The sequence below is a fragment of the Dermacentor silvarum genome, chromosome 6 (assembly GCF_013339745.2).
Source record: "Dermacentor silvarum isolate Dsil-2018 chromosome 6, BIME_Dsil_1.4, whole genome shotgun sequence".
In the NCBI taxonomy this organism is placed as follows: Eukaryota; Metazoa; Arthropoda; class Arachnida; order Ixodida; family Ixodidae; genus Dermacentor; species Dermacentor silvarum.
In genome coordinates this window covers 132,286,181-132,302,507 of record NC_051159.1, presented here as the reverse complement: position 1 = coordinate 132,302,507, position 16,327 = coordinate 132,286,181, and the positions used below count along the sequence as shown (strand labels likewise).

Here is a 16,327-nt window from a genome sequence, read left to right as displayed (position 1 = left end):
AATCATTCTGTAAAACTGTGAGAGCCATGTCAGCCTCAGTAAAACGTATATAAAGAAGACGTGCAATTTAAAAGTGACAACAAAGGGCCTTCAAAATACGGATTAAGTTTCTCTCGTAAGCCTGATGTCGCATCGTGACTCCGAACTTTTGTGTTATTTGAGATAACAGGTCTGAGATAACAGGTTCTGATAACAAGCCACCAGACGAACGACAGATGCTTCTGTCATCAAGACAATTGAAACTTTGCTCTTCTTGACGACAAGGCTTCAGAATTTACTTCAAAAATTTATGTCACTGCTGACAGGAATTTTTCGGCGTGACAACAGTGAATCACAAGATTAGACAATAAATTATGTCGCTACAATAAAAATTTTCCTCGCTATGATTTTCGTCCGTGGGCGAGCACGCTGATTGGTACTACACGCACGGGGTGAAATACGAAGGAAATCGAAAAGAAAAAAAAGTTGTTAAATCGTAAAGTTTAACGTCCCTCTCACGAGCTATGAGATACACCGTACGTGATGGGCTTCGGATTAATTTCGACCATCCGTGTTTTTTAACGTGCACAAGAAACACCGTACACGAGCGTTCTTGCCCTCAGACCATATCGAAATGCGGCCGCCGTGGTTGGGAATCGAGCCCTCAACCTCGTTCTCGGCCGAAAAAACGCCATAACCAATCATCCAACGTGGCGGGTCAAATACAAAAATAAAAGGGCGGAATCCTGCTGGGGTCCACAACGTTACGTAACGAAAAGCTGACGGATACCTTTAGTCAGAGCAGGAAAAGATAGAAAAAGAAAAAAAAAAGGAAAGAAAAGGAAGTACTGCTGGACGAACAACAATGGAGTGTGGGATAAAATAGCACCGTATAACTGTACTCAGACGTCCCCGTTGCGATATGAAACGACCGAGGTGACGCCCATAGCACGATGAAACAATAGCGTCATCTTCTTTGTTGGCACAAATATAGCGCAGGCATGAGTGAAAGCGTTAGCGGGAACGGCCAGAAACGTTGGCTCTTCCGTAACTTTATGTGCATACATCGCCGGAAGTCAGTACAGGGACTGTGCTTAAAGCAAAACATCAAATGAATAAAACATGAATGGAAGCGGCAGTCATTCTATTATGGTCGCCACATGTTTAGTGTGGGCACTGTTGCGGCGCCTGTATTCAGCAAAAGGAGTCTGCGTTATGCATTTCTTTAAAAGGTTCTATTTTTGCTCGACGTTGAGTTGTTCCTGTGTCCATGTGCCCACACGGAGAGAGAGAGAGAGAGAGAGAGAAAAGGAAGTTAAAGTTAACCAGCGTTTAGTTACAGTTGGATACCCTGCACGGGGCTGCGTAAATGCTCTTGCCAATTATTTTACCATTCACAACGCAACAAGCCGCAAAAGAAGTTCTGGAAAATATTACTTGTCCGCAATTCGCTGCCTTTCCAGCATTTTCTTCGCGTTGTGCAGCAACGTATTTGACTGTTGACCTTGATAGATAAAGCGCTTCAGCCGCAACGCAAACCGACGGAAATGACACCCAACATGTGCATGCAGTTTCTTCCTTACGATCTTTTTCTCTTATCAACAAACAGTCTTATGCCTTCGTGACAAAAGCTTTATTGACTGAAGAAGCAAGCTTGCCATATTTCATAAGGAAGAAGCTTGACCACAGAAACGTATGACAATAATCTTTCTGGTGGATAACTTGGCATTGAGTGATCCTCCATGCCATCTGTACGATCCATGGCGCGGAGGATCACTTCTTGCCATGGCCTCCGTGATCCCTCCGCTATCCTCTACCCCTCCTCTGTCGATATCTAAGCTGACTTTATGTTAGCTGCTTTCCGGAAGGCAGTAACGCCGGAAGTTAGGCTTAGCAACGTACTACATGATTTCATAGTTGTATAGCTGTCTATCAATTTCTCACAAGACGAGCAACCACGTTTACGCTGCTGGAAGAGAACGGAATACGTGGTAACTCGTCTTATTCAGAGCTTGATGTGCAGCTACACAGCTATGAAACCACAACGCTGCCAACCACAACTTCCAGCGGTCCTGCCTTGCGGAAAAGAGCTAACGTAACGATTGCGCATCGTTGAACTAAAGACGAAGATAGTACCTAATCGTCTAACGATTGCGTATCGTTGAACTAAAGACGAAGATAGTACCTAATCGTCATGCCGAACTGCTAACAAAACTACAGGGGTTGGGTCCCACTATACCAAAGAAGGCAAAAGTTCGACTGGCTCGAAGTTCCAAGGCCAACGCTTCTTCTTTCCGTTTAAGGAGAGGAAAGAAATATTACCGACTAAAATGTGCCCGGAGCAGCTGCGGAAACGCCCATTCATCGGTCGATAAACGGGGCTTATAGGACGCGTGCTGAAAAAGAAAGTCGCCGCGAAGAGATAGCGAAGCCCCTGACGAAAATAAAAGAGAGGAACCAAGCGGAGCGAATCGCTTCGACTTCCGCGACGAGATTTTCCTTTTCCAGGAAGACGGAAGCCCATAGATTGAGCAGCCGCAGACGGAACGTGGATGCGTTCTGCTTTACTTCGCTACTGCGTTTCAGACCGCGACGTTTCTCTCTCTCTCTCTCTCTCGTTTGCGGGTGGCATGAAATGCTGTCTTAACTGCAGCGAAAAGTTGGCCGGCGACCACCCCGCTTGAGACAGGAAATATCGCCTCTGAAATCTCCGAGCAGTAGTAAGTAGACCACAGCCGGTAGTACGCAGCGCTCTGCTGAGGTAAAAAAAAAAGAAACAGGACAGCAGAGACGGGAAACGTGGTCGTACTCCACGCGCGACTTTGATCATTGGGAAAGAATGAACTTAACTAGAGATTCCCACATCACCGTGGAAGCGCGCTCATCGTGACGGCGCGGCGCTTATTTTCCATTTAACTGCTCCATTACCCAGCAATTACGAAATGAGGCTCACTTCATGAGCTCACGTTTAACAGAGAATGTTGCCTTCTCCGTGCACGCGGGCTGTTCGCAAGATTAGTACCGTTGCGATTTTCACAGGTTACATACGTGCTGTGTATAGCATTAAACTACATGGAATACTTCTCTCATCTCAGAAAACGTTCTGGACGGAAATTTTCTGAGACGATAATTCTTAGACCGTGGCCGCATCCATCGCCGGCGCAGAAAGTTATTCGTGCGCTACTGCAGTTCTTGAAGTGCACCTGCCTCGGTGACCGTTTATAGTCCTGTTGTGAGTCCTGTTATGTGGGCACAGCGCTACCATCTCCCTCTTTCTGCTCCATTTTCCCTTACCAGCAGTGTAGGGTAGCAAACCGGACGCTCGCCTGGTTGACCTTCATGTATTTCCTATCCTTCTTTCTATCTCTCTCTCTCTCTACGTGACAACACATTGCAATGTGCGGTGATATGACAAGATGTCGTGCGTCACACTATAACTCCATAACACACACGTACGCGTAGTTTCTGTGCGTGCTTGCGGTTTATTCATTGGTTCACGCGCGTGTGTGAAGGGAAGATGTTGGCATCGCGAGTAACACAATGAAGTTCTCGCACCGCACAAACTAGTCTGACAAATGTTCTCAGCATTCAAATGAACACCCCCCCCCTCCCCCTTCCCCCCAAAATAAGAATAAATAAAGAGGAAGATACTATGAGAACCAATAATAGAACGACCTACAGTGGTTGCGCAATGGCGGGCGTTGCGCTGCTGAGCACAAGATCCCGATTTCGATTCCTATCCGCGGCTGTCGCAATTCCAATTGAGGTGGTATGCAAGAAAAAAAAAAAAAACTCGTCCACTGAGCCATAGCCTCCTCGCTAAATATATCGAGGAGTCTAACGCTGAGCTTCCGGGGCACATTAAAGAACTCTAGGAGGTCAAAATGAATAGGCTGGCTGATATAAATTACAGCTAGCTCTGGAAAACATTAATGAACAGGAGAACCTGTTACCTGGCAGCATTCTGGCACTGGCAGCAACAACTCAGATATATATCTTCAAGCTTCCTTAGTTTGCGTACATTAGTCGATTGTGCAGCACAGTAGAAATCTGAAATACCTTGATATTCCTTAAAACACACGGTTCTATAAATATCATTATTTTTGTTGGTAATTGCAATTATGACGCGTTACCATTGCGTATAAAATTGTAGACGCAGCGCTTAATCGAAGAAAACTGAGAGCGCCATAAAGAGAACTGTTTAAATGTGCCATATGTTAGGAATACAACCCCTCCCTGAAAGCTACGGTGCCGTTCCAGCCTGTGAATTAAAGGGAGAGAGAGAACATGACACGTATGCGGTCAGCACATGCAAGACGACGCAGAGTCGTTGTCACAAGTTTTGAACTTCCTTCGCCAGTGAGAAAATCTCGTTCGGTTGTGTTGAAAGGTTTCTGTAGATGCGTCTGTGACTGCGAAATTCTGGAGAGTAAACAGTGCTATCTCAATCAACTTCTGGGGCTCAAATGAGCGAAAGTTCTCCCGACGACATGTCCAGTAGCTCCAAAAATGTTGACACAGGCTGTAATTATCGGTGGCAAAATCTTGCGGAGCGAGTAAGTTAGATGTTCGACAATTAGGGAATGCAGCCTCCAAGTGGATCACACCTTTGGTCGCGCGCGCGCGCGCGCTACATACTGTAGACTGCAACTGTACATTCCAGGCTATACGTGCATACACAGGCTTCGCGAAAATTCACTCTTTTACCGGGCCTTGTTTTCCCAAAACTTGTATTGACGATAGTTCGCGCCGTACACGCGTTTCAGAATAAGGACTGAATGCGTGCACTTGGATAGATTTCAAAACAGCCAATTTACCGAAAAACTTCACTATAACGAAATTTCATAAAAATGCAGGAATTATCGTTTCCCGCGGCAAGTTTATGAAAACCAGAGCCCGTATTCACAAAACGTTCTTACGCTAGTAAAGTTCGTAAGAACAAGAACAGTCCAATAGGGACAGCAAAGATATCATTAGCGAAGGCCGCCGAACAATCAGAAAAAGTTCTTATGAACAAAAAAACCTTTGTGAATTCGGCTCCAGTTGAATATTTACTTACTTCCTTTCTTTCTTCCATTCTTTTCTTCTTTCTTTCTACCGACACTTTTGTCTTTTCCTTAGCAGCATCGTTATGATTGGAACAATGTTTCTTGTATTCAGATCGAATTGCGGAAAGAGTAGTGATGACGATAACGAGGATGGTGACGACAAATTTTGCAAATGGCATCCGAGTGGCAACACATGGTCACCTTGACTGCGCGAGTTGCTTACGTAAAGTTAAAAACATAGCATAGTGTTGAATTTCAGCGCCCTCTGGCAGCTTTGTCGTGCACCCTTTGCGCGTGCGTGCGCCGTGCGATTGCGGTTCGAACACTGTGGGTGTGAAGAGTTGCGAGGACGACACGCATGAAAGAACGGGCGAAGGGACGTCTGTCTGTATGAACTTTTTCTGGTATACTTGGTATACCTGTGCGTGCGCTGGCATCCTCTTGTGATGTGCAGTAGAGTAGTTCCCACACTCGTTGCTTTACCAGACTTTGCACCCTGAGCTTCCCCTTATCTAATCTCGATGCGTGGTGAGCGGCGTATGGATACGTCTAGCACTTTGAGGTCAGATCCGGTTTTTTTTTTCAAGCGAATATTGGCTACCGCGAGCTATGAAATGGGGGGACGGGTGAGGGAGGCCCCTTAGTGGAAGACTCCGGATTAATTTTTAATTAGCCGGAGTTATTTAACGTTCACCCAACTTTGTGTACGCGAGCGTTCGTGCCTTCAGCCCCCCTTGAAATGCGGCTCCCGCGGCTAGAAATTGAACCTGCGGCCACGGGCTCAACAGCAGAACGCTGTAGTAACTCAACTACCCCTGGCGAATAGTGTCACCGGTCTTGACAATGCACCGTGATGATGCAATTTTGATATACTCTATAAATGAGGTCTTTCCTTCCATTCTTCTACTTTCAGGAAGCCGCCGACGGTCGGAGGCCAACTATGGCCAAGGTACACACGCGATCACGCTTTCCACCTGAACATCAACCTCAAGAACTATTCACACGGCATCGACTTCCGGAAGAAGCTGTGCTCCTTCTGGAGGAAGTACCTCGTTCCCACGGGTTCCTGGTGACCGTGGCCACAACCGCGACAGACTGCCGCGCACCCATCTTGTGTACAGTTCTTCGTCTCATGCTCCGATATACATGCCATGTCGTTAAACGTGTTACAAATATGTAAATATATAGCAGAGTACAAAACGGCAAGTCGAGTGTAGACCCGCGCGAGTTGCATCACGAGACTGCAGTTGCCGCTATACGCAATGCTAGGTCTGATGATTTTTTGTATATTTTCGACGCGTTTATCGTTAAAAAATGACAAGTAAAACGTTTCTGTGCTGCGCACATCCGCAGATTGTCACCTCCTGTGATGCAAGTGCGGTAGTGGTTTCCTTCCTTTTTATTTTTTTATTTAGGAAAGCAATCAGTAAAGGTGTATAGTAAATGTTGGGCTCTTTCTGCCCACTCCTTGTACTGTGCACCGAGCTTTTCGAGCTCTGATATGAGCTGGGACCTGAGTTGGAGCGCCGTAATAAGCTGTACTCCTTCCTAAGGAACCCCGTGCTCGTTGCGATGTTTACAACACGCTTGTGGAGGTTCATTGTCTGTTGCGATTTCGATTCATGTTACGATAAATGTGTTTCTCTCCCGTTGAGCAAACGTACGTTCAATGTGCCACGTGGCCCCTCAGTTTTAAGAACTACGCTCACGTGACCTTTGTTGACTATTGATCGCAGTTGTGTGGATGCTGCTGCGTGATTTTAAGAGCTTTAGTGTGACAAACCTCTAAAGATCTACGATCTGGTTGGCTTTCATGTCGTAGTCGCATTGAAAGCAAAGGAAACAACGAGAACCGAACACAACGCTAGCTCAGAATAGCTTGACGTTGTGTTAGTTGGGGAAACAACTTGAGCCGTTATTACAATGCAAATACTTAAACAAAGAAAGCGCAAGTGACAGAGTAACGGAACGACGCGTGCAGTCGACGTCGTCCAAAGCTTTACTGACTGCGGAAAAAAAAAACGAAAAAAAAAAAAGAAAACGGACATTTTCGTAGCCTGGGCAAGCAGGCCGGAAAAACTAGGATTTCCAGTATGAACTTACATTATATGAGAACAACATAGTATTTCACGCAAGGTTTTACTGGCTGGCCACAAACTGCTAGGAAGTCCAACTTTTTCTGAGAACTCCGATTCTCACCCCGTCCTGGTGGCGTAGTGGCTAAGGCGTTGCGCTACTAAGCCTGATCTAAGGCTGAGGTGAGGGCACGGAATCAAATCCTGGCCGCGCCGGCCGCATTTAAATGGGAGCGAAATACAAAAACGCCCGTGTGCCGTGCATTGGGTGCACGTTAAAAACCCCAGGGGGTCAAAATTATTCCGGAGTCACTCACTACGGCATGCCTCACAATGAAACCGTGGTTTTGGCACGTAAAACACCAGACGTTTTTTTTTTTAGATCTCAGATCAGTTTGTAAAGCTTTAACGCCCACCCTACAACATGTTTCGTTACTCTGTGGCCTGTCCTGCCTTTGTATTCGTCCTTGCAAGGCAACAATTCTAGACGCAACCCAAGCACTGTATAGGTTAAGCAATTTTCTTTCTTTTTTTGTGTTTGTTTGTGTGGGTGTAGCCGGAGCTCACATTTCTATACTGTGGCCCGACTGAATCCACGAACAGCGCATGCGCGACCGACATGCGCTTCGTGAAGCAGTGCCAAGACAGAAGGTTGTAACCCACTTGACTTTTTTTCATCGGGCTCGCTATAGAAGCGCCAACTCTTCGGCATCTCTCTGGTGAACGGCGGAGAATGGAATCGTAACGATCTGATCAGCTAGAGCTGATTGTGGCCCGCGACCACCGTAAGTACTTTCTTTTTTTCGAGACATGATCGTGCGAGGTCGGGTTGTCTTTGCTCGAGAACGGTGTTTGTTTGGCTCTTGCACGTCGAACGTACTATGTTCTTTAGGCTATCCCCTGAAGTCTACCGCCCCAGGCATGGGCTTGGAGTCGCCGAACATTAAATACAATCAGTGGCGTATCCAGAATTTTTTTCTAGGAGGCGGGGGGGGGGGGGGGGGGGCGAGGGCACCTGCCCGGTGTGATGCCCCCTGGCTACGCCACTGCAGACGATCGACAGGACTTCGATAGCCGGACGGCTGCCGCATCTGCGACAACGGTGGAATCATCTAAATATACCGAGATCGTACGGTAACTGACTCGCTATAAAATGCTGCCCTGGTTCTTGAATGTGGAAATGAGGCAAAACAAATGGTGCAGGTGCCGACAGAGCGCATGTAGGGCAGGCGACCGAGCTGTGTGATAGCGCCAAACGTGATCGCGATTCCATCTGAAGACCAATAGCCGGTCTAAGTGCTCGAGGCGCGTACGTGACAGATTGTTTCGACTGCTGATTCTGATATAAAGATCAAGATGGAGGAAAACTGACAGCACAAGCGCAACCTTGTCTTCGCTTTCAGTGGTAGATTTCGCTGACGTTAGGGTGATAAGCGACAGGAAGTTGTGCACTCTATACGAACTTTCTTCTACGTTGAACAAGCGAGGAAAGCGAACATCGACAGTAGTTAAAATGCAGAAAGTGATGTTTGAGAGAAATGCTGTAGACGGCGCGTTCTCTTTCACATGCGCGTAAGTATTATCATTGCGCATGTCAGAGCTGTGTGCGAAGACATTATGGACATTCTCAGTCACTAGTGCCGTCTTGTCCGCTAATCACAGCCTGGATTAAACGGCATTTGAAAGCTACCGTATGACGATCATAAAATTGATTATAAAAGCAGGTAGGCTGTATGAGGGACGCAGCCGCAGTGGGGTACGGGAAACGTCTTATGTGTGCAGCGGAAGGTGTATGGGCACTATAGGTTACAGATATATGACGCCGGCCAAATACACAACTTACATTTATACGTGCATTAGAAAAGATTGCATGCTCAACTTGTGTTACAGCTATAGTTGGGGTCTTATACGGCGTAAGCTTTCAGTTGCGCTCGTTCCCTATTCGCAATGGGCTCGTTTGTTTTGCAGAGGGTGTCTGGTGGTTCAGAAATGGCTCCCCTACTGCGCCCGAAACCGCCCTGCATGCCCTTCCAGCCCGACTCACTCGTAAATTGTTTGGCTCCGGCGCTTGTCTCAATCTCCTGCGTTTGCGCTCCCCATGGACACGGACACGTTCTGCCGTGGTGAAAGGGGTGGGGGTTTCTGGACCCTGCGTCTCGAACGCAGGGGAGCGCGCCATAGCCGAGCAAACATGAAATTTCTGCAAGAAATTGAACGATTTGATCGAGTACCAGTACTAGTAATACCAGTACTATGGCTGAGTGAGCTCTTTCAAAAGCGACTACTCCCGCTCGGATCGACAAACGTACTGCCGGGCTATGCCTCCCTGAATGCCGGGCGAGAGGCTAAAGTTAGCTCCGACTTTGTCACGCGTGGCGCGACGACGGCGTCAGTTGTGTACGCGACACATGCATGATCGAGTGATGACTTCTTTCCTCCACATAACGATTTCAAACTAAAGTGCGTGGGTAGTATACGCTTGCAAAGATATATGAGCGACGATAGATGTCTTCGTTACATGTGGCTTTAGCAAGCGACTGACCAATACTGGCCGAAATGTAAGACGTTTCACATAGAAAAAGAAGTGTTCTGTAAAACAGCGCACCATCCTTCCTCTACGCTTCGTGCATGTAAGGGCTGTGATGTTGCATTCAAGGGCTGGCAAACACGGCAGGAAGGATGCCCAAGTTGTCTGGTGACGCTAATGAGCCGAGTGAACCGTAGTCCAAAAATATCTCAACAAATTTGAAGCGCGACTCCTGCCTGAGGACGTACTCTTTTCAAATATTCAAGGCGAATTGCAATTAGCGATGTACACTTGTGCATCATTCCTGTGCCAAGACGCATGTGCGTGGTCTGCTAAAAAAGTAACCGCAAAGACAGGCGAAAGTTCTCTAGGTGCCAGTTGATTGGTTGGTTGATTAATCGATCGATCTGGTTGAGCGTCCCGAAAAAAACAGGTACACCGTTATAGAGGGCTCTGGATTAATTTCGACTCGGTTCGGTTTAATTTCGGTTCGTTAGCGCCCCCTGAAAGCTCAGTCGCCATGGCCATGGCCTATGCATACTTGCATGCAAAAGGCCACAAAAGCCCTTCAGCACTTCTTGAATGTGACTGGACCACGGTGGAAGAAGATAGGTGATCCGACGGCGGCGCGAGGCGCGGTCACTTAGTGTGACTCTACGCACGCCGCTGCCGCAAGGGGCAGCACCTGTTCTGGGGGCCACTTTTTCGCTCGCTTTGCTGGCGCTTTTATGGGCACGCGCGGCAGAGGTGCTTTATTTCGATGCATATATGTCGTTAGCCTGCTTAAAACGACTCTATTTGGTTGGAGGAACGTCCCTTTATATTTCTGCCGACATTCCGATTGACTCCGATGCGGCGAGCAGCGGCAAGCGCAGCGCGCCGTCTGCTCGAGCAGACGACGCGTCTCTCTCGTGTTGGAAATGACGGTATTTTGACAGTAAGTGGCATGAAACCTTCTACCTGCTCAGGATTTGGCGTCTGAATAACGAAAATTTGCACATGTTTAGGTATGGGTGTTTAAATGCTGACGGAAGTCGTAAATTATCCACTCTTGTGCTGCTGCTGCAAGGCCTCCTGAACACGTGCTGCCCCTAGCGGCGGCGCTCACTTCCGGTCACACGAAGTGGCCGGTCTCTCGCCCCAGCGCGGGCGCGCCGTCGGAGCACCTATCTTCTTACACCGTGGACTGGACTGTATGAACGCTTGTGACAGCGGACATTCCTCTGCGAATGTGTTCACAATGACTGACTCTTTATTATTTTTCTCTTTCCTTCTTATCTATTCTTCCCCTTTACCTCCTCCCCAAATGTAGGGCAGCCAACCAGGCATGTCCTCGTTTAACCTTCCTACCATTCCCCTTTTCGTTTCTCTCGCCGTCGCTCGCTACACGAGCGTTATTGCAATTCTACTCGCATGGGAATACGGCTTCCGCAGTCGAGAATTGATTCCTCCCCCCCTCCCCCCCCCCGACCACGTGATCGGCAGCAGGACACTGCTGCTATAGCTTGCATATTGTTGCTGCATTCCGCCTCACAAACTGTCTATATGTGCATGCATGCTCTTCGACGAGTCATGGTAATTCATTGTGCGCATCTGTAAAAGCTGGCTTCTCCACAATATGGATCGTTATGCGGAGAAGCCAACTTCAGTCGTTGCCTTTGTTTCAGTGGTTTGTACGTTGGAAGCACAGTTTTTTAGTCGACATGGTTACTATCGCAACGGTAAGCTTCGTTACAATGGATTATCAAACAAATAAGTTTGCCCGGCGCCTCCTCCCTTTTCTGGCTACGCCCCTACACGTGACCACTGTGCTAAATTCGCTATCATGTTTGATGGTAAGTTCGACGTGCCACGTTACGTCAGCAACGGGGAAGTAGTAGTTTTTCGTTCCTCGTTATACTGACTGCATGCAAAGTCAAAACTTAATTAGTAATTAATTAGCAGGAAATGCAGAAAGGGTCTTCCTGCCATGTTTACTTTTTTTGAAGAAAGTCTGCATACCTTTAAATAAAATTATGTTACCTTTACACATTTATTGACAGTGCATCGTAATTTATGATTGAAGGCTTAAGAATACTCCTTAGAAACTTGAACAGCCGAATATTGAAAGTGTGAAATGTGAGATTTTGCCTGCTCTAGCATGTATTCGTTACACTTCCTGATGAAAGACGCTAGCGGTCGACCAAGGTACCGAGTACACAATGCCTAGAATAGGCACTAGCTCGCTCCATTCCGCTGAGCCAGTAGATTTTGGAATGGCGGAATCGCAGAATGTAAACCAAATAGGTGTCCCGAGACTAACACAACCTTCGATAGGCAAGTACGCAAACTTGCGGTGAAATGCATTGATATCCCACTTTATTTTTCATGAAGTCTTCCTCACGCACTGCGCACTAAGAACATGGGCTATATTCCCTATTGAACGTCTCTTTATTATTTGTTTGGTAATTCATTCTAACGAACCTTACCGTTGCGATGGTAACTCTGTCGGCTGTGCTTCCAACGTACAAACCGCTGAAACAAACGCAACGACTGAAGTTAGCTTCTCCGCATAACGATTCTTATTGCGGAGAAGCCAGCTTCGACAGACGCGCACAATAAATTATCATTACTTGTCGTAGAGCACGCATGCGCATATAGAGAGCTTGTGAGGCTGATTGCGGCTACCATATGCAAGCTATCGCCTGCAAAACATAAATGAGAACTAGCTGAAATAAACACGAAACCACGAAGTTAACTTTCGCGGCCAGCGCAGGACGAGGAGACCACGTGGTGGAATAACGGAAGTTCCGACGGTATGAGCGCACGTCTTGTTTTAAATGAAAATAATAATAAAATAAAATTCCCCATCCGACCCGATGTTCTATGCCACGCTAAGACGCGATACAATGCGACACGCGGGAATAATGAGTGAAACACGAAGACAGTGCAAAAAAAGTTGTCGCAGTTTCACCTAAAAGGCGAAGCATCAATTGCGATAGCCAACTTGTATAGAGCTATACAGAGTAATGATATTAGCTTTATCAGCTGTATAAACTTGGACATGCAGCAGCACCGGCAACACGCAGAACTGCTGTCGACGCCGTCGGCGTTTTGCCCGCGTTCGCTCAAAATGCGTGCGGCGTTGGTGACTGTTGCCGGAGCATCTTATATAAATAGGCACTTGGTGCCGCAGTTAAACGTCGCCTCCCTTCCCTCCCTCTCCCCCTCCCCCATGGCCTCTCGCGCGTCGGAAGAAGGCGCGTTTGCTCTACATATATGGTGATTGCAAAGGAGGAAAGAGACGCTTAATTCTGCAGCCCTTAAGGGAGCACGGCGCAGAACGCGCGTTTGTTCTCCGCCGTGCGTTCACTCGCCGTGAACGCGCGCGCCCCTCGCGCCCTTTCACTCGCACATACAGCGTTCGGCGTGCGGCGACGCTTTCATCTCCATTGACGTCATACGGAACCTCACGGCGACGGCGACGGCGACGCCGACGGCAGAAATCTGCTTTTGAGTGTCCATATAATTGCTGTCGCAATAATAGGTATAGTCCATGGACGGATATTCGTGTGGACGAGTTGGTATCGTGTCACGGTGGAAAAAAATGCGATTGGAAAATTCCGAGACGAAAATAAATGGGCCACGCTAGCAGTTATTCACAACTGAAGCTTTTTCTTAAACGTCGTGCATACAGACACAGATACTGCAAAGCAAGAAATATGTGCATTGTCCTAAGCATTCAACTTGAAAAAAAAAAAAAACATGCATACCCGCTGCATTTATTTGCTCACCTTTTCTGTTTGCATTTAAGCAATGACCACTGTGCAGAAAAAAAAATGTCTGATACTGATTATGTCCTGCAACACGATGTACCTCATTCACACGGCCACAATCACAGCAGCTCATTTGCTGGGAATCGCTATATCGTGCGATTCCATATATCGAATCGCTATAACGTGCCGGCGTCGAGAACCTGTATCGACAACCTGTCGACACGGCGCCGAGGAAACCTATGACTGCCATTAGGTGGGAAAATATGCACCCTGAAGTGGTTCGAGAGTGAAGGGAAAAGGCCAAACTTTTATATCTCGCAGAAACCACGGACGCCAAAGGGATCAGACAAGCGCTGTTGGCTCTTGTGCTTGTTTGTCTCTTTTGTGTCCATGGTTTACGCGTGCCAAGACGGTTTGTCATGGAATACCAACTAGCTCGTTCTCTTGCATTGTTCACAAATGACAAGCTTAGATTTTACCCGAACAACGAGTGTCTCCTGTGATTATGGCAACGTACGTGTAGGCATACCAGGGCTTAAAGTTTCCCTTCACTGGAGGGGGGCCCTCATAGGGGGGCGACCAGAATAGCAGGCGCACACTACCACACGCTCATATATATACATATATATCTCCATGTTGTCACCGTATCCGGTAGTGAAAGCCTTCACTCTGGTGGAGGCTGGTACCCTGCCGAAACATCAGTAACATCCTGGTATTGTTCCTACGTGGTTCTATTCTTTGATATATATATATATATATATATATATATATATATGTGTGTGTGTGTGTGTGTGTGTGTGTGTGTGTGTGTGTGTGTGTGTGTGTGTGTGTGTGTGTGTGTGTGTGTGTGTGTGTGTGTGTGTGTGTAGGTCCTGCCTTCATCAGAATGATTACTCTCATGAAGGCCGTATCACCTGTCGAAACATTAAATGCATCTTTCATCTGTTTGCCTTATATATACGTATATATGTACAAAGAACAGTATAAAAAGGGAACGCTTACACGCTGTGAAGATTGTGTAATGGCACTCCCTATGATTTTGGGTTTTATGTGTCCCGTACTAGGGACTTCCTACATGACTAAATGTGATTCTACTTGACAGTCGGTTTTATCACAACTGTCACAGGCCGCATAAGTTGCGTTTGGGACGTTCACTTTTTGTTTACTTTATTGGCACTGTGAAAACCAACTTCCAGCAGTGTAGTGAAGCCAACATTCTTTAGAATTAAACAAATTTTTATGGGTGTTCTGCAAATAAATATATTATTCTGGGCGTATTTCGAGCACCTATTTAATGTGCCGATTTAGTCAAGCACTTAAAAAAATTGTAATTTTGGAAACATTTTTTTTTCAAAATTAAGGCGGGAGGTCAAAGCGAATGTCTAGCTGCAACACATAACATTCGTGCCCCTTGCTCCATTGACAACTTCAGGCGCTACAACAATACATTTTATCGTTTCACACCTACTTACCTACAAATGTGTACAAAATCTATGCGTCTTTCTTATAACGCAGCATTCGTAATGCACAACAAAAGAATGAAAAAAAACCGGTAACCTCAAGAAACCAAGGTAAACGTTCATTAATTCCCAAGCATGTAGCTTCACGCTCAGGTGGCTCATGAAACAGTAGGCCGTGCCAAGAATCTTAGTCGAACAAGGGTTCTGACCACGATGTGCACTTCCTCGGGGAAATTCATGCAGCAGTACGACAACGTCTGCTTTCCTGCTCCTGCTCAGGCCACATCAACCAATTAATCGCAATTAAACATTAATAGAAAAATTGATGAGTTAGAATTTCCCCGCGCAAGGCACTACTGATAAAATCACCTCCAGCGCTTGAGGAATGGGTGCAGCAATGATACAGGTTACCTGCCGATGGGGGCACCTCCCTTGAAACATGGAGCGGGGGCCGGGCCGTGCCCCCCCCTGACTTTAAGCTCTGAGGCATACATGCCCTGAATGCAGTTTGAGTGGCTGAACGTATGGCTGTCAGACCTACATGACACACATACGTACGCAGCTTGGTACACTCTTATCTACATCTTCTCCAGTGCCAATTTCCTTTTCCCTTCACCCGCTCCTACAGAATGTATCAGCACTGAGACAAAAGCTACTTCGGCAGTCTTCACCGCTATCCTGTCATATACGGAGACATGTCCAGAACGTGCGCTTTTATAGAGAGTATTTCCCAACCCCGGAGTACCACATTACAACGTGTTACCAGCGATGTGGCTTTGACAACGAACCGTTTGTAAGATAAAGGTGATGTCTCTCTCTCTCGTCAAATTGTTTTCTCTCTCCGCAGGGATGCAGTCAATACAGTTTGACTTTCCATGCAGTCTTTTTCCGTGCAAGCTCGCACTCTGACGATGGTTCTACGTCCGAATATTTATCAATAGAAAGGTGCACGTTGAATAAACAGATAGCAGAGACCAGCGTCGCAGATCACTCTACTTGCTTTATGCCTCTTGCGCACAGGCAGCCATGAATTCATGCTAATGAATTAATGCTAACCCGCAGCCCTGAATTCACGCTACTTCCACAGCTACACATGTCTGCTCTATTTCGCTGCACACGATATAACCAGAGATATACTGAACACTACGATATGTACGGAGCATACACAGGCACGAAGCTAATATCAGGATCCTTCAATACTTAGGACCCTGCTAATATCTTCAAGCCAGCAGTGGCCTCCAGTGAGAGTCGCTCTGACAAAACCAGGCGAAAATTAAAGTTCCCTCGCGGCTGCCTATGAGCTTCTCTGAATTTTCTCGAGGTGGCGCTGTGTGTCCGGCCATTCAGACCCGTCAGCCGGCTACCGAAGCAAGCCAGCAAGCCAAGCGTTCGAGAACCAACGTAACGTTTTTCGAGAACTACGCCAGAGAACGCCACCAACGCCACGCCATCCGCCTCGCTATCGTAGCGGACACGCAACAGA

General features: G+C 47.0%; 1 protein-coding gene across 1 annotated transcript in view; it reads left to right on the top strand.

Moving 5' to 3' along the window:
* LOC119456900 (uncharacterized) overlaps window positions 1-16,327 on the top strand; it is a 76,055-nt gene that overhangs the window by 12,920 nt on the left and 46,808 nt on the right. Inside the window, exon 3 of the mRNA XM_049669125.1 lies at window positions 5,941-6,204. Coding sequence (XP_049525082.1) covers window positions 5,941-6,204 — 264 coding nt within the window. The remainder of the gene's footprint in view (window positions 1-5,940; window positions 6,205-16,327) is intronic.